The sequence below is a fragment of the Equus quagga genome, chromosome 2 (assembly GCF_021613505.1).
Source record: "Equus quagga isolate Etosha38 chromosome 2, UCLA_HA_Equagga_1.0, whole genome shotgun sequence".
In the NCBI taxonomy this organism is placed as follows: Eukaryota; Metazoa; Chordata; class Mammalia; order Perissodactyla; family Equidae; genus Equus; species Equus quagga.
In genome coordinates, this window is record NC_060268.1 from 108,659,798 (window position 1) to 108,677,807 (window position 18,010).

Genomic DNA, 18,010 nt, shown 5'->3' on the forward strand with positions numbered 1-18,010 from the left:
GCACTGTGTGCCCCCATTCAGCGAAGTGCCGGTCTGAACCTATAAAAGGCAAGTGTGCTGTGCTCTGGAAATGTGCCTCTGTCCACGGTTCTACCCTGCCCGAGTTACAGCTCTGTTGAAATTTCCAGCTGACTGACATGCACACAATCATGAATGAAAACCAAACAGTGGAAAATAACGCCTTGCCCCCCTTCTCATGGTCTGTGGGAACAGCGCTGCTGCAGGGCCGCTCGTTGGGCTGCAGCCTGGTTTCCAGAAGTCACACGGCGGGCTCTAGTACAGAGCGTCTGGGCCCTCTCACAGGAGCAGCTGCCAAGGCTGTGGTTTTTAAGTAGCGCTTCGAAGTGAGACTGAAGGCCATCAGCAGGAAGCCAGTCAGAAGCAATAAAGAGATGAGAGGGAAATGTCTATTTTTGCTTTACATGCAAAGTAAGAGGAGAATCTCGGCAAATGTGCCTTTAAGGAACAGGCAGGGAGGAGCTGCTGTCAATACACTGGGAGCTTCTAGAGGTCAAGGCCTGTGACCCAGCCCCTAGCACTGCCCAGTACCCAGTAGAAGGGCAGGACGAGTCAGGTGACACAAACTGGAGTGAAACTATTTCAGCCGCTCTGTGTTTTCAGGAGAAGTGTTTCCCAAACGCTGATGGGCACACAGGTCACCTGTTGAAATGCAGATTCTGATTCTGGGGCTCTGGGGTAGGGCCTGAGATTCTGCATTTCCAACAAGCTTGCGGGGGAGGGGGGGGCCCCGGGGGGGGGGAGGGTGCGGTGCTGATGCTGCCAGCCCATGGATCACACTTTGAGGGTCAAGATTCTGAAGGATCAGAAAACCAGCAGAAACCTGTCTTCTATTTAAGTTCTGTTTCTGGAAGCTGCCTCCACGCCCCCTACCCCCGCTCCGCATCCCCTTCCAAGGTGGCTGGCCTTGACCATGGCAGTGGGGTCTAGTGCCCTCTTGACCCCGCCCCTCACCCTGGTCCGAGCTGCGACGTGAAGGGTTGGAGGCCCGGTTAACCGCGCGCTTCTCTTCCTCCAGGGGAGGAGCGCCCCCGGGACTCCCCGGGCCCGGCGGAGGCCCAGGCGCCGGCGGCTGGAGCGGAGGCCGGCGGGAGAGGGAGCCGCCGCTGCTGGAGATGCTCCCGGGCGCAGCTCAAGAAGATTTTCTGGGGCGTGGCAGTGGTGCTGTGCGTGTGCTCCTCCTGGGCAGGCTCCACGCAACTCGCCAAGCTTACCTTCAGGAAGTTCGATGCGCCTTTCACTCTCACGTGGTTTGCCACCAACTGGAACTTTCTATTCTTTCCGTTGTACTACGCGGGGCACGTCTGCAAGTCTGCGGAGAAGCAGTCTGTGAAGCAGAGATACAGGTAGGTGCCTCCCGGCGGCCGGCCCTGCCCTGGGGCTGCTCTCCTAAGCGCTGATGCTGCTGGGCCGTCCTGGCGTCTGGCACTGGAACGGCCAGTGGGAACAGCGGTGAGAAGTCACATCTCACCTGCTGTCTCAGTGGGGCCAGGATGGGAACTCTCTTTTCTCAGGGTGGTGAATGCTTCCTGCCTGGGCCTCCAGCCCCTCAGTCCTAGGAGCTCCTTTATTTGAACTGGAGAAGGCAGAGAGAAAGCATCTTCCAGAGATGGCCTGTGGTAGGTCCCCAAAAAGGGTAGAAATGGGAGAACTCTCTAGCTCTGTCACCCCTCCTCAGGCCAGGTGACTCAGTGGCTTCCTGTAGCTTACCTTCCCTCATGAGGATACACGTTCACTGCAAAGAATTGGTTACCCATTCACTTTCCAATCCAAGACGCTTCCTCCTTTGCTCACGTGATTGCATGGGTCTGAATATCTGGCAGTGTGCTATCAAAGTCAAAGCAGGGTCTGGACTTCGTGGATCGTGTTTTCTCATATGGAGTCCCTTGGTATGATATCCCTTTCAGAATGAGGCCAGAAATTCTGACCCAACCCTCCACTTCAATATACAGCAGGGCTCCCCATAGCCCTCCGCAGGGGTCAAATTGTTGGTATTGACCTTGACCCTTATCTAGGCCAATCACTGGTTCTCGTGGTTGCCCGAAGTGGAGGCCCCCATGGGCTGTGTCTAGGCCTTGCTGCTGGCTCAAATTAGATCTACTCAGAAAAAAAAAACCCGGGAAAGAGTACTGGCTAAGGTAACCAGGTAGGCCCTGGGAACTTATGTTTTGTCAGTCCCGGAGATGGAAAAAAATTTGAAAGCTGAAGCCTCTTCATACCATCACTACTGCCTTCTTCCCCACCTCATCCCACCCCGCGAAACACACCCCCCCACAAAATCTCCAGGTCCCATTTACTACCTGCTTCAAACTTCAGCCCCGTTCTGAAATTGCCCTTAGAAGTCACAAGGTAACTAAAACCATGATTGGGTCCAAGGAGCAAAGAGGGTTGGGAATGGAGGTCCAGATTCAGAGCAGAATTTCTGTCTGGGAATCTACAGTTGTGTCCCTGGAAAGTTAAAGTTGGAACTGTGAGGTGCCAAAATTTTTAATGTTCAGAGGGGAGTTGGGCTGGCTTCTTTCAAAAGACCAAGTTGTAAATCAGAGCACTAGTGCTAGAGGAGGGCACTCTGATGGCACTTGGACTGAGTCACAGGGCCAGCCTCACAAGTCCCCAGAGTGAAAAGGGTTGGGAGTGAATTCTAGAGACAAGGCATGCAGGAACATGGAGCGAGGAGCCCGGAACTGGAACCCTGGCCTGGGGCATTCTCAGGGTTGACTTACACCAGTGGCTCATGAACAAGCCAGAAATTGCTCAAGAGGCACTTAATGCACCTCTTCGGAACAGCAGCCAAAAGCAGACTGAAACCAATCGGTTTAGAAACTTTGATGGGGCCCAAGATTGTCCCAAAGGCAAGAGAAAAATAATGGCCTGCTTTTAGTCGCAGAGAAAAGCAAATATTCAGTAAATGATGTATTTCATGGTTAAGTAGCCCTAAGTGTATTTAATTTGTAGTTAGAGGTTTGCCTGTCTTTAAATGGACTAGAACATGCTGCTGCTGCCTCTAACAAAGGGCTGAGAGCTTATGTGCCCTCTCGTGATAATTACTGGGAGAAAAGATGAAATGCCCTTTCCCTTCCCCCTTCAACCATGCAGGCTGAAAGAGGGCCTCCCCTGAGGGGCATGTGTCCTGAACATGACCATCGCTTACCTTACAACAGGACAGGCACTGCTAGTCACTTAGGGCTAGCCTGAAACCATGTAAGTGATTGTGCTGGAAACCACACAGAGGGAACCAAGCTCAGTAGTGGTCAAAAGGTCAGGGTAGGGAAAAGGGAAGGGTCATTGAAGCGGATTAGTTAAACATAGAAAAACATCAACACCTCGATTTCAGCCTATTGTCTTCCTATAAAAATACCTGGGAAGAATCATGAAAGAATTATGGTGGCAGCTGTGTCAACTGGAGGACAATGGGGAGGGGAGAGGAGAATAATCATAACTTGATTAGTGAAGCCAGTTAAAACCTTGCTTAATTTCTGTAATAAAACTTAGCTCCACCTCTGAAGAAAAATTTTTCTGATTGTAAGCTGTGCTCGCCCTGTAGCTAAGCAGAGCCATTGACTTACCAACCAATTATTGGGTTTGTAGGTTAAGCCATGCACACCGCTGGAGGAGTGAAGGGAGAGGCTTTCTCCAAAAAGGGAGAGAAAAATTTTAACATCACAGACTTTACGTAGGAAATCACAACTCTGTCACAACTCAAATTGGGAGTTCTTTAGAGAGACTTTAGGATTCCCAGAAATCAAGGAAAACTGAAATCACATCTTCCATTTTTGTGTTTTCATCAAAATTAACAGCAGAGAGAAGATCTAGAGTTGGCAGCGGAGCTGTCTCTCTGGCTAAAAGTGTTTTAACAGGGTGCTGGGGACAAAAGGAGAAAGGTAGAGAGCTGTTTCACAAAGAGGGAAGCTGGACAGATGAGCCAGCAATCAGATGGAAGTTTCTTTTCTCCAAGCCCTCCCCACCTAGGCTACTTACCCAATGTGAAGCTAGAAAAGTCAGCCCAAGCACATAGAGCAAAGCACTTATTGCCAGGCACAGAGCTCCTCAAACTGCAACGCTCTGTGGGTCACCTGGACCTTGTTGAAGGGCCCACCTGATTCAGCAGGTCTGGGTGGATCCGAGATTCTGCTTTCCCAATGAGCTTCCAGGGGATGCTGGTACTGCTGGCCCACGGGCTGCACGCTGACTGTAAAGATCCTGGAGTTGTTGAGTCTCAGCTACAGGTTTTTTAAAATACTGCCTATCTGACCAAATATAGGAATGAGGTCTTACCGTACCATGTGTAACTGACAGGGGGCTCGCTTGGGGCCGCAAGGATGTTTGAGCCCTGGTCCTCTGCCACTTACAAGGCCAGAAGGCTTCATGGGCAAGTCATCTGAGCTCTGGGAGCCTCAGATGCTTGTTCAAAAACAGAAGGTGATGACACATGCACCGACTTGCCGAAAAGATTGTTGTGTGATCAAATGAGACACCATATCTGCAAGTGCCCTATAAAGTGTGAAGTGCCGTAAAAATGCGAGGCACCATCACTGTATTGTATGTCTTCTGTGGGTTCTATGGAAGGATGCAGCCCATGCCTAGTGCATCAGCTGCCTTGTGGTGGCCTCTTTAAACTACAGGATGGGCCTTAAAGGGGGAGCTAACCCCTGCGGGGTCACGCCTTGGAGATATCAGCATGTGGCCCCACTGGCTGCATGGGGCATCCTATGACTGACCAGGGCTTCTCATGACCCAGCACTGCTGTCAGGAATTCGAGTGAGAATGTGAAAACCTCCCAGCCCAACTGTCCTGGGTTTTCAACCTCATGCCTGTGGTCTCCCCAGTAAGCACCCCAAAACATTCTGGAGAAAAGTGAGCCCCTCCCTTCCCCCAGATGATGGACATCCCTGTCCTCGTCTTCCCTCTTTCTTGCTGACACCTGGCCACAGGGACACCCTGAGGAAATAATAGTGCCCAGGATGCAGGGAGGGCTCTGGCAGCAGAGATTTGCCTGGGTGCTGCAGAAACTGCAGGCATGACCTGATGGGAACTCAGCTCCCAGGAGACTCCTGCACACTGAGCACCAGGGGAGCCACAGGGAAGAGGCCATATTGGTCCATGGCCCTGGAGAGGCTGTCGAGGACAGGTGTGATGACACACAACCTCCCAGCCCCTCTGACCCTGGGACAGGAAGACGGCTTCTCAGATCCTGGAGGCTGCCACAGCCAGCAGAACTTGGCCAGAGCAGATCTGAGGCATTGCCATCTTGTCAGAAGATCTTCCAGAAATTTCTACCAGTAATGACCTCTTTTCGTAAGCAAATGCTGGGACCTTCTGCCATTGTGCAGCGGCCAAAAAAAGTGAAGGATATAGCGGTGACAGATATTTTCCTCTGTCTTTTGTAGTTTCAGCCTCCTGTAAGCTAGCCAATTGATTGTTTCAGAAATGCTGAGAAACATTCTGAACCAAGAAAGGGAAAAGGGTAGTTTTGATGCCTTATACTGTAAATCCTACACGGCTGGTGTGTGTAGCTGCAAAGATTTACACAGGAACCATAGCGGGTCTTGCAGCTGTAGCGTTCCGAGTCTAAGGAGCTGAGTGGAGCAATGGCAATCTGGAGGTTGGTTCATTCTGAAAATGGTTACTGCACTGCTTCTCTGGGCGAGGCACTAGGGATCCAGCGATGATTGGTCCCTGTCCTCGAGGAGCCCGCAGCCCTGTAAGAGAGTCAGATAGCCAAGCAAGGGGGGAGGAGTATATGCAGGGGAGCTCAGGGGAGAGGCCCAGGTGTGTGGGTCCTGGGGCAGAGTGGACAGGTTTCTTAGAGGAAGTAACCCCGGAACAGTCCCTTTAAAGAGGAGCAGATGGTCGTCTCGGTGCTGAGTCCTAGGCAGGCAGAGTGGTGTGGAAAGAGCACACAGGCTGGACAGAGAGAGCGTGGCACCCGAGGGAGCCGCTGACTCAGGGTAGGAGGTAGGTGGGGTGAGGCGACAGAGAAGATCAGGGAGTCGGGCAGGAGCAGACCCCAGTGAACCTCCCACGCCATGCAGAGAGGGTTAGTTCTGGTGTGAATGTTGGGGGGAGGCTTCGAAGGGTCCTGGGCAGAGCAGAGAAGCCATCAGTCTGGATCTTTAGAAAGACCACTACTGCAGCTCTGTGGTGAAGGGAATAGAGTGCAAGACTGGAGTGTTGGTCTGGTTGAACGGTTACTCGATATCTGTGTGCCCAGGGCACGTGGGCAGGTGTGGATGACACAGATGTCCTGAGCTTAGGAGCTCACAGGCGAGTGGGAGAGAGACCATATAAAACACAGCAGGGGACGTAAGGAGGAGGCGGGCGGAAGTGCAGGCAGACTGCCTCGGCTGCAGCTTGGGTCCGAGGACAGGGCAGAGAGGGTGTTAAGACTAAAAAATCAGAGTGAGGCCCAGATGGAAAGGGCTTTGGTGGCTGGATCAAGGGACAGGGCTCTACTCTGCAGGCAGTGGGAGCCTTGGAAAGTTTTTGAATACAGGACTGGTATAATCAGAGCTGCTTTCAGAAGCAGGATTCAGGTGCTCATTACGTAACTGGTTATGGATCAGAAGTAGAATGACTCTCAGGTATTTGGGGGTTTTGTCTATTTGTTTGATTTTGGGTAAGGGCACCTAGTTCCTGAGCAATAGCAAGATCCTTGAGTGTAAATCTGGAAGTATTGCAAAGCCGGGTCTCTTTCTTTGTACTGTCAACTTCTTCAACCTACAGCAAACTCTTGTGTTAGTGAAAAGTGTTTCAATTGTTGTTTTGTCACCAAATTCAGGCATTCTGTAAATGGGGGAGAAATCTTCCATCCAGGACACATTGGTATGTGTTTTGGGGCGTGTGTGAATGCTAAGGCTCCACCAAGGCAGCCCTAATCTGTGACGCCCAGCACGTCCCTGCCTTCCTGGCGCTGCTGGGCCTCCCATGGGACGCAAGCTGATGGGCTTCATTGCCTAGACATGCTCTGGCCTGTTGCTCCCGTCAACAGTTCTTCCTTATGGAGGGAGGACACACCGGAAACAAGGCGGCAAGGACCCTCCATTCTCGGAGGTTAGAGATATTCCCTTAATTCATCCCAAAAAATCTGTCGAAGGTTTTCTATGTGTCAGGCACTGGTCTAGGTGCTGGGGATACAGCAGTGACCAAAGCAAGGGAAATCTGTGCCTTCGTGGAGCTTGCTTTTAGTGAGGAAACCAAGATTAAACAAATAAAATCTAATATGTCCAATGGTGCTGAGTGCTATGGAGAAAGACGGAGCAAGGCTGGAGGGTAGGGATGCTGGGTGGAGGGCAGTGATGTCAGGCTGGGGACCTGTCTGTCTCTAGGGGCCTGTGGTTACCCCAGCATCTCTCCATCCCATGCAGACCCAAACACCTGGGTCAGCCCTGGTTACTCACTGGTTCATTCATTCTCTATTCCTGCAAGCATTCATTCCTACAGTAAGCATTCATGACTGCCAACTCTGACCATGACTGCGGGGCACTGCAGAAAAGAAGCTCTAAGCACGTTCCTGCCCTTGAGATGTTCATAACCCAAGGGTAAAGCCACCCTGGGCCCCGGGATACAGGAGTCCAGTGGCGAGGAGGCCTGACCAGCTTGGCCTCCAGTGGGACCCAAGAGCCCTTGCTGGCCACCAGCTCAGGAAGCCCAGGGAGGGGAGGGGAGGACAGAGCGAAACATGCCACCCTCAGCACATCCCTTTGCGTTCACCCTTTCTCCTAATCTGTAGCTGTCTTATTTCCTGTCTTATTTCCAAGAATCATCAACCCAAAAAAACAACAAGCTTCATCCAGAGCCCTCCCAGTTGGTGTTTCTGTTGTTGTTGTTTGTTTCTTTTTGTAATTGGTCTAGAAAAAATGGGCAAAATATGTGGAACCGGAGTTTTCAATTTGGCCTGTGTCTTCTGCTTGGTGGTAAATAATGGCAATGATGCACTGACAGCTTCATGCCAGGAGATTTTGGTCAGGTTTGCTGCTGAGGCAAAGTACCTCCCCCCTGCACACACACACACACACACCACATGCACATACACCACACACACATGTTCACATGTAGCCACCTGAGCAGGAGACGTATGGTACAGCCAAAGGATAGCATGTAATCAGTGCTCCAAGTCTAAGTAGGAAGTCATAACGGGTCCCAGTGTCAACAAAGGAAGAAATGAGATGAGGGCAGCTGACATACGTTTAGATAGTCTCTGCCTGATTTAAGATATCATTTGAAATATTCAAGGATGCGTCAGTAGAGAAATGAGGCACAGAGCATTGTCCTCATACCCCAGAGAGTGACACTGCCCTCGTACATTTACGCCATGTCCCCACCATCCACAGTGTCCTCCCCTCCATCCTATCATTGTAGTATTCTTAGTGGAGCTCATTTATTTCCCCTCAGATAACACACCAACCCCACCACCACAGCTCAGTTACACAGCTGCTGGCCTCATCTCAGTGAAATTCAGGGACAACCAGACACCCCCATAGAGGAGTTCAGGATATTTCACAAGTGGGTTTTCAGCCTTTACTGAGGCAAGTGGAAATATAGTATTAGCTCCCAATCCCCTCTGTTCTCATGTGCTTCAGGCACGTTCATCCCCTAGTGATCTGAGGTCTCTGTTAATCCTTGAACAGATTCAAGGATTTGTCTTGGAAGTTCAGCTGTTGAAGGAAGTTATGCGATTTAACCTTGAAGTTTCAGGGCGTGTCTAATTCAGCTGCAGCAATGTTATGCTTCCCCGTGCAGTTTCATTGAAATTTTGCAAAAGGTCACATCCAATGCTTACGTTTGTGGGTTTGAAGAATGGCAGCCATTTAAATAATGGCCATATCAGTGTGATTATGGCTCTTTGGGAATCAAGATGCCTTTGACTGGACTTATCCATGAGAGATTTAGTAACATTTTTAGCACAAAGCAGCAGCAGCAGGGTCCCTGTGAACACCTGCAAGGTCAGTGTTGCAGTGGCATAGACGATGGAGAGCAAGAGAGATGGCTTCCCAGAGGGGTGATCCTTCAGCCGCTGGGTCTTGAGGAGCAGTTAACGTTTGTATGAGCCAGACGATGGAGAAGGGCTCCTGTGTGTGGCACGCAAGAAGTGCAGAGAGGCCGGTGCAGGTGTGTATGGGCTGCAGGAAGAGGGCACACGGCTGATGTGACCAGGAATAAGAGACTGCCCTCCATCCCACCCAGCTAATGTTGAGCTGTTTCTTGCTTTCCACATGATTCTTAGTCATAGAGTCAAGACTAGTAAGCCACAGGCACATGGAAATATAAAAATCTCGCCACATTTAGGAAAAAGATCATCCATGTAGAGATCTCAAAAGATCAGAAGGGGACTTTGAGGATTCTCTGATCCAGCTCATCCAAATCGTCAGAGGCCACACATGCTCAGAGAAGGGGCATGAGACCTTTGTTCCCTTCAGTCCAGACCTCTCCAGGAATGCTACCATGAAAGAAGTGGGTCAATATTCTCTCCTCATGGGAAGGAACATGGAGGCAATGCCTGGGGAGTATGGAACAACAGGGATAAGAACGCTACTAGCCCAAGCGTGGGGCACTGAGATAAAATAAGAATGCGGGCTTGCCATTAGCTCAGGTTTGAAACCCAGCTTTGCCTTTATTTGACCATATGGCCATGGATCAGTCACCCAAAGCTGTAAGCCTCAATCCTTATCTGTAAAATGAGGACCAAATCCTACCTCTGAGGGTTGCAATTGGGGTTGCCCATCCTCTGGGCTCTCGTAGCTCCTATGTAAATCTTGTGTTCTAGCTGAACAGAATTAAATGTGATAGTGTATATAAAGCCCTGAAGTGCCCTTGGTCCAGAGGTTTCCTACCTATCTTTGGTTGACTCTAAATGTGAATACCAAAACTCATACAGATCATGGCTCCTGCTTTGTACAAATCGTAAGATCATGATGGTGGTAATGATGACAGTGAAGATGGTGAATAATAGTGATAGTGATGATGATGGTGATGGTGGTGGTAATGATGGAGGATGTTCCAACCACAGACGTCTGAGTCTTTCTCCTTATGAAGATTCAGATAAACCACGTAGCCAGTGTGAGGCCCACAGCAGAGAGGATAGCATCAGCCCTGTCATCATTTTGGGCTTTTGGGGAAGGGGCGTTTCTTGGCAGAGATGATCTTTGAGACAAGTTTGACAGGAAAAGGGCAGAGAACTCCTGTGGTATATGCCATTGTCACGTCATTCTAGCACATGAGCTAAAAGCCAGACGGAAATGCAAGGTGATTCATTTGTCTAGAAAGCAATGTCCTGTCAAGCTTTTGACACTGTTTGTTCTTTTGAAAGCTAAAAAAGAAAAATGGGGAAAATGCTGGGACTGTGTAGAATGATAAAGCAGATGCACGGCTGTCATGTTCTTTTTCTTCCACGGGCACTACCTTAGCCTTTATTGTACACAATTCCTAGCTTAATTGGAATGGACACCCCTGTCCATAGGAACAGACATTATAATGGCTTCCAAAGCACTTGCCCCCATTCCCGCCCCACACTAGTGCATACATACTAGTATGGTATCCATGCCAGGCGTCAGAGATACAGAGAGGAACGAGGCCACGTGGCAGAAGGAAGGGACCCCAGGCCCTGGAGTCAGGCTGGTTCAACTTCTCAGATCCACCACTTAGGATCTGCGTGACTTTGGGAGAATTATTTATAAGTGCTCCTTTCACTTTAGTGTTCTCATAGTTAAGAATGGGGCCAATAATGCCTATTTCCACAGGCTGGCTGCAAGATTTAGGGTGCTTTATGCAAATCCCCTTGCCTGGGACTCGGCCTTTGGTTGGTGCTGAATTAACGGTGGTCGCGTCTCCCCCTCTGCTGGAACGATGATTACTGTGGTATTGGTTTTTAATTGTCATTCTCTGCCTGAACAGCCCTACTGCTCGTACCATATTTCTTTGAGCTGTTTCATTTCTAATTGAGCCACAGAGCAAAGGGACTTGTTAGCTCTTGCATCTTCTGTATGTAATTTCATCATATTACATTCAACATAGGCTTCCCTCAGCGAAGGATTGGGAGCCTATGGGAAAAGGAAACACTGAAAATTGTTATGCCTCGGTTTTAAAGTAGAATCAAACCAAATCCTGTTACATAGCCAGGGTCTGTGCTGAGTGCTTCAGAGTCAGCCCCCTTCACAAAACAGTTTTATCTACTCCAAGCAGGAGCCAGAGCAGACTGGGCCACCCTCGGGCCAGCCCTCTCCTCCACCCCCCCACCCAAACCCCTGCAGGTCTGGGCCTGAAGCGGGTTGGAGGGGGTCTCCAGCTGAGGGTCCCTGGGAAAGTTCAGATGCGTTTCCTAGCCTAGGTCATCAAGTTCTAAGAGAGACCCCAGCCGTTAATGAGTTCCTTGGGTCTTAGAGCCAGTGGACCTGGTCCCGGAACGCTCTCCGTCATTGAAACTGCGTAATCGTTTGATGACCACACCCCATTATCAGCTACTTGAGTTTGTCACAAAAGATGAAAAATCTGATTGGCCAGAATAAGCTGCCTTTTCTGATATCTTTGCAAATTCTATTCTCGTGCTTCCTGGGCCATTTAAAATAGAATTATAGTAATTACATTTACCTCCTTGGCTGTTTTCTACTTTAAGTAGAGAGAAAACAGAATGATTTATGTACTTAATGTAGCATTTTGGAGTACATCAGGATCCTTTCATGCTTTTCTTATCCAAGTGCCTTACTTTATGACACTTATATCTAAAGAGTTACTCTCAATCTTCCATACATTATTAATTTATAACATAAAATAAATGAAAAGCACTGGAAGCTAAAGCTCCCTTGTTGCACGAACATATTGTTAAAACCATTATATGGCATTATTTTGCCACGTTTCTCTGGGGGGAAAATGGAAGAGAATTTTTTCAAAGAAAGGCTTTAAATGCTCCACCAACAGAGTGGGGACAGGCTTGTTAATATTTTATTATGAAATGGTGTTGGAGGGATTGGGTCTTTTACATGCTTATTGGTTATTCTTTTAAATGTTTGGTTGTATTACAGTTGGATGAAAGTTGGTGTGTTTAAGCCCAGCACAGAGTGCACTTGATTCTTGGTAAAGATGTTTTTGTCCCATGTAGGGAGCAGGGAGAATTGACAAGGTGAACTGAGGGACATGTGTACACATGCATTTTGCAGAATCCTCTTTGGGGACGTGTGAGGCTTAGTAGATCTTTCCTGGAGAGGAGATACTGAGCCAGCTAGGTCTCTTGGCCAAGCCCCCCGCTCTCAGGAGTCCTAAGGAAGCCACCGGTGCTCCTTAGCGCACTGGCGCTGTGGTGGACTTTGAAATCATCCTGCAGCAGAGATGGGAACTCTGCCACAAAGATCCCTGCTTCTTCTGCCACAGTGAAGGGTTGTTGCAAGGAGGACCTGTCCAGCCAGGGACTATATCCCTCGGCCTCCCTCGGCATCGGAACTGGGCCAAGCGACTTCTCTCCAAAGTGATACATATCCACCAAGGCAGATGAGAAGCAGGCGGGCATTTCCCACCCTCCCCTTTCCTGCTCCGCTGGCTGCACGCACAGAATTTCCAGGCTCCAAGGGATGACAGACCACAAACAGAAGGAGAATCACCAAGTGGTGAAATGCCATCTGTCTTCCAACGACATGAATCAGAACTGAACTTCTGTTGTGCCAAGCCTCCGAACTAGGGGTTCGACACAGCAGCTAGCATGGTGCTAATTAATATAGTCCCCATCTTTACACCCAGCCCACGGAGTTGGAGTCCATCTGAAAACCTGCATCCTCAATCACAGGCCCTTGGACATCCTCACTACCCAAAATCTTTCCTGTCGCTTCATTTGTATTCTGAATATAATAAAAATTTTAAAGTGTATCTGGACAGAAAAAAGACAGCCTTTAAACATAAGGACAGGGATCGTGTCTGTCTTGCTCACCTGCATACCCCCAGCACCTAGCTCAGTGCTTGGTACTGAGTACATACATAACGGCTGCTGGAAGAAGGGAGGAAAGAAGGGGAAGGAAAGAAGAAATTGTCATGTGGGCAATGTCAATATTGTCATTCTCATGCTCACTGTCAGAGCAGCTTGCTGAGATCAGCTCTCAGAAGGCACTCTCAAGGGAGCAGCCCTGGAAGTGACCCACTGTCCTTACAACAGGAGGCCCCCCCCCCATCCAGATGATGAACTGATGCAATTCTGAAAGAGCTCTTTAATTATAAAGCACTTTTAGAAAAAGAAGTGTGTGACCATCGGACATTTTTTAGAAATCAGTCAGGTTTGAAATTATTAGACTCCAGCTCAGGAGATGCCCCTTAACGCTGTCTGATCGAAGCCAGAGTAAAAACCCATCCTCATAAAGGTTCACTTGGGCGTTTATATTGGCTTGTGTTTCATATTCTCTTAAAACTATTCCCTGACTGTATCCCAGAACAGAGAAATTTAGAGGATTTGTGCATTTAAGTTCTTAAAAGTCTTGCAAACGTTTTAATCTGCTGTGAGATTTGAGACTTTTACATCTATTTCAGTTACTCTTGCTGTTTAACAAGCTACCCCAAAACTTGATGGCACAAACACCCATTTCATTCTACTTTGGGACTCTGTGGAGCAGGGACTCTGACAGGGCATCAGGGATGGCTTTTCTCTGCTCCATGATGTCAGGAGCCTCCAGTGGGAACATTTGCTGGATGGGTAACTCAACAGTTGGGGGTGCAATCATCTGGGGCATCTTTCCTCAATGTCTCATGGTTGATGCTGGCTGTCACCTGCTACATCAGCTGGGACTGTCAATCTAAGCCCTTACACGTGGTCTCTTCAGGTGGCCTGGGCTTCCTCACAGCCTGTGGCCCAGGGTAGTGGGACCACTCTTATGGTGGCTCAGAACCCCAGTGGTGTCCTTTTAGGACCTGGCCTCAGAGGTCACCAGTGACATTTCCGCTATCCTCTTCCTGTCAAGGTAGTCACAGGCCCACCCAGCTTTAAGGGGGACATAGACCCCACTCTTCAACTGGAGGGTGGCAGGGTCTCTGGAGGGAAACTTCATGAAATGGGAGGTATTGTTGCTACCACGTTTAGAAAATACCATCTGTTACAACATCGAAAGGAAATGTGGCATGTGGGGAGGTGGTGGACTTGCCTCTGTTGGAAAGAGGTGTTACTGGGCTACCAAAGGCGGCCAGCACTGGAAGGTTGGGGTTTAGGAGGCAGAAGACGTGGCTCTGGAGGAGGATTCTATCGAGGAAGCAGCAGGTCCTCAAGGAGCCTTTATCCTGACCTGGGGGAGAAGTCAGAACGCTGATTTCACCTGAAGCTGGTGGACGGGGGCCTGGCTAGCCTTCAAGCCCATCCAGACACCAGTGGGGACCTCTAGAGCAGATGTCTGCTCCAGCTCCACCTTGGACTTCAGCTACTGCCTTAGCCATCTCTGTTCTCTGAGAAGCAGGGCCTTTATCAGTAGCACAGAAAATCATATCAACCTGGCTAGAGAAGGCTAATAGAACTGATAATAAATGATTCAGTGAGTGGAAAACTACTCTGGAACTGCCAGAACAGAAGCATGATGTGTTTACTTTCCAGGTAACTCCTTGATACCTCTTTCCATACTGATTTTTTTCCCCTTCTAAAGATGTAAATTATTTTTATGCAAATCGTGTTCAAGGACTGCAGTATTACAGGCCACTGACAACACAGTAATTTGTAACCCAAGTCACGTCCTTTTATGCACTGAACTGCCAGAAGATCTAGCATTAATAAAAACCACACGTAAGACAAAAACAGGCATGTGATGAGTTAAGGCATGAAGAGGAAATTGCTCCCTGAAGCGGCAGGGACAGCAGAGGAGAGTGTTACTGTGGCTCTGTGGATGGAGCGCGCTGAGAACTGGCAGCCTTTGTTGGCTGCCATGTGCATTCAAGTCAGCTGGTATAGGTGAGGGATGAGGCTAGACCGTGGTGCTGTCCTCAGAGCCAGGGAAGGGCACAGGGGAGGCGATAGACATGGCAGGATGTGATGGTCTTGAAGGAGCAAAGGCCACAGCCAAGTCCAAGACCCGGCACAGTTCATGGGGCTGGAAACCACGTTGTGAAACCAAATGGGGTGGCGTGCAGGCACCAGCGTGGCCTCCTAAGCAGTTCCAAGGCCAGGTGCATGGGTGTACTGAGTGCTGAGTGCTTGAAACAGAAAAGAGAGGGAGAGAAGGAGAGAGAGAGAAAAATGTAGCAATGGTTTTAAACTTTATTGTTGGTTAGTTTGGCTAGTTGTTTGGTCAGTTGGTTGTTTGGTTCGTCAGTTGACTGGGTTGGTTGGTTGGTTGGCTAGTTTTTGGTTTGGGGGTCTTTAGCAGAGAAGTACTTTCATCTAATTAAAAAAAAGCCACACAGGGAAATGCTATATAGATAAAAGGTTCAAGAAGAGCTGCCCTGGCTGTATTCCGAAGGCAGTGATCTTCCTCCCAGTCATATTTCTGTTCTTCTTGATCAGATGCTAAGGCCTGGGATGAAAGTCTGTTCCTACCAGAAGCACCACCTCACAGCCTATAAACCAAATTCTTTTCTTTGTTGCCGCTTAGGTGAACAAAATGTCTTTCCCCACCGCCTGCCGGTCCAGAGTCATGGACCCCCACTCAGTGTGAAGGCCAGGTGAAAACATCACCTGTGCAGCTACAGTGTGGGCTTGCAGGTCCATGTGAGCTGTATTCTGGTTTTCTTCCGACAGAATCACTTGTTTGTACTTATACCAGGAGGAGGGGAAAGCTGCTAGTGCTGCGAGCGAGTCTTATGAAACACGCCCCAGGAAGCAAGCGGTAGCTGGTGTCTAAGTCACAAATTCCCAAATTCCTGCAGGGAATTGCTGACTGCCATGGTCACTTCCATCCCATATGGAAGCTTCCATCCCTTCGAATGAGAAAAATGAATTCCTCATGTCCTTTTCCTTCTCCTCCAGCAGGGAGGCTAGCCCACGTGTTTGCCTCACATCACTGGGGACCCCTCAGGCAGGAGGGGTGCCTCCCCCTTGCCTTGTGGGTCTGAACAGATTCCTTATGGTTCTCACCTCTTGTGGCGCATTTGGCCAGTGTCTCAGTGGGGGCCTCTTGTCCAACCCATCCAGGTACCGAGTGCATCCTGGCATGGAGGCTGCAATCTCTTGGGGTCACCCATCTACCATGGGTTGGGGCAGCAGTCCTGTGGGAAGAAGAGGTTGACTGCCCTGCCCCCAGCCAGGACCCCGTATTTTTATTTTACTGAAAATAAAACGAGGCCCTGCTAATTATGTAGTCGTCCTGAGGGTAAATTTGAATTTGAGTGCTCTGTCCAGTTCACAGTTCACAGGTGAACTTGACCCTTCAGCCTAGGCAGAAAATTGATATCCCGGGTGTCCCCAGCAGAGTGACTCAAGCAGATCTAGGTTCTTATTGTCTTGAGGCTGCATCTCCCAAACTGAGGTCCACAGAATGCGGGTGGTACAGAGCGTTCATTAGGTTTCTGTGTCAAATTTGTAATTGTCAAATCAATTTGTGAAGTGTGGTTTTTTTCTTGCAGAACTTCTCAATCTCTGAAGCGTTGATGAGCACTGGCGCCTTACAGGTGGCATATAACAGGAGAGTTAATCGTAGAGGCCATTTTCTAGTGAAGATAACACATGTCCCAGCATTCTAAGAAGCACAGTTTTCAAGATATTTAAATAATTATTTCAAATAGAAGAAGTAATGGATGGAACCCTAAGCTAAAAGGAGATGCAACATGTGGCAATTGGTGAGCCTGGCGATAGAAAAGAGTAGAGCGTTTGGTTGGGACAGAAGCAAAGGCAGAGAGAAGGGTGTGGGGAACTGGGCCCTGGTCCCCCAGCAGAGGGAGGCCAGACATGAGCCCTGCTTACTACAGATTGCAGTGCCAGCACACTCCACAGGGAACCCGTGAGAGCAATGGGATATTTCAATGTCCTGACCATTGCTGGATGCCTCATTAAGCTAAAGTTTGGTCCTCTGATATATCCCTGACCTTCTTTAGGATAATTTCATTGCTCAAGAGGTGAAGGAAATAACTAGGAATGGGGCTAGTTGACCAATAAGGAAAAAACAGCTTAGTGAATGAAGGTTACATAGACACAAGAGAAAGTGACCATATCATCTTGAGCTTCATGAAATGTTGGGTGGGCATGGAGAGATTTTAAATTAAAAGATCATCTGAGTTTGACCCCTTGGCCCTGTAGGCTAATAATGGAAATAACAACCAGATAGAAACTGTATGGAAGAAAAGAGCCCATTTGCAAGCTCAACCAAAACCATTTGAAATCCCTAGTAATAAACATAATAAAAATTTATGGGACCTCTAGGAAGAAAACTTTAAACTCGCCTGAGACTCAACAAACATAAAAATGTCAATCTCCCCACATTCATTTATGAGCGCGATTAAAGTATCAAAAGGTTCGTTTTAGGAAGTAGACAAGAAAGCCCTGAAAAGAAGAGCAGTAAGGGGAACTAGCTGTTCTAGCAGTTAAAATACGCTAGGAAGCCTCAGGAATTTAAGCAGTGGGGGCTTGGCACATGTGTAGACAGAAGACCAATCAAAACAAAACAGAACATCCAGAGGAGAACTAAATACATAAAGAACTTTTGTTTATGGTCCGTGTGGTATCGCCTATAAGTGAAGGAAGGATGAACTATTTAGTAAGTGATATTGGGACAACCAGGAAGTCATCTAGGAAAAAATAAATTTAACTCATACCTCCTACTATAAGCCTAGATAAATTCCAAATGGGGTTTAGGTGTAAAATCTGAAATTTTATGAGGACTAGATAAAAACCTGGGGTAATCTTTTTTTTTTTTTTTTTTGCTGAGGAAGATTTGCCTCACTAACATCTATTGACAATCTTCCTCTTTTTGCTTGAGGAAGATATGCCCTGATCTAACGTCTATGCCAGTCTTCCTTTATTTTGTATGTGGGTTGCCACCACAACATGCCTGCTGACAAGTGGTATAGGTTTGCCCCCAAGAACTGAACCCGGGCTGCTGAAGCAGAGGGC

The 18,010-nt window shown here is 48.6% G+C and overlaps 1 protein-coding gene across 1 annotated transcript in view; it reads left to right on the forward strand.

The window, feature by feature from the left end:
• Nucleotides 1-18,010, forward strand: part of SLC35F3 (solute carrier family 35 member F3) — a 117,605-nt gene that overhangs the window by 14,245 nt on the left and 85,350 nt on the right. The window contains exon 2 of the mRNA XM_046651964.1: nt 1,037-1,364. Within this exon, the coding sequence (XP_046507920.1) occupies nt 1,037-1,364 (328 nt within the window). The remainder of the gene's footprint in view (nt 1-1,036; nt 1,365-18,010) is intronic.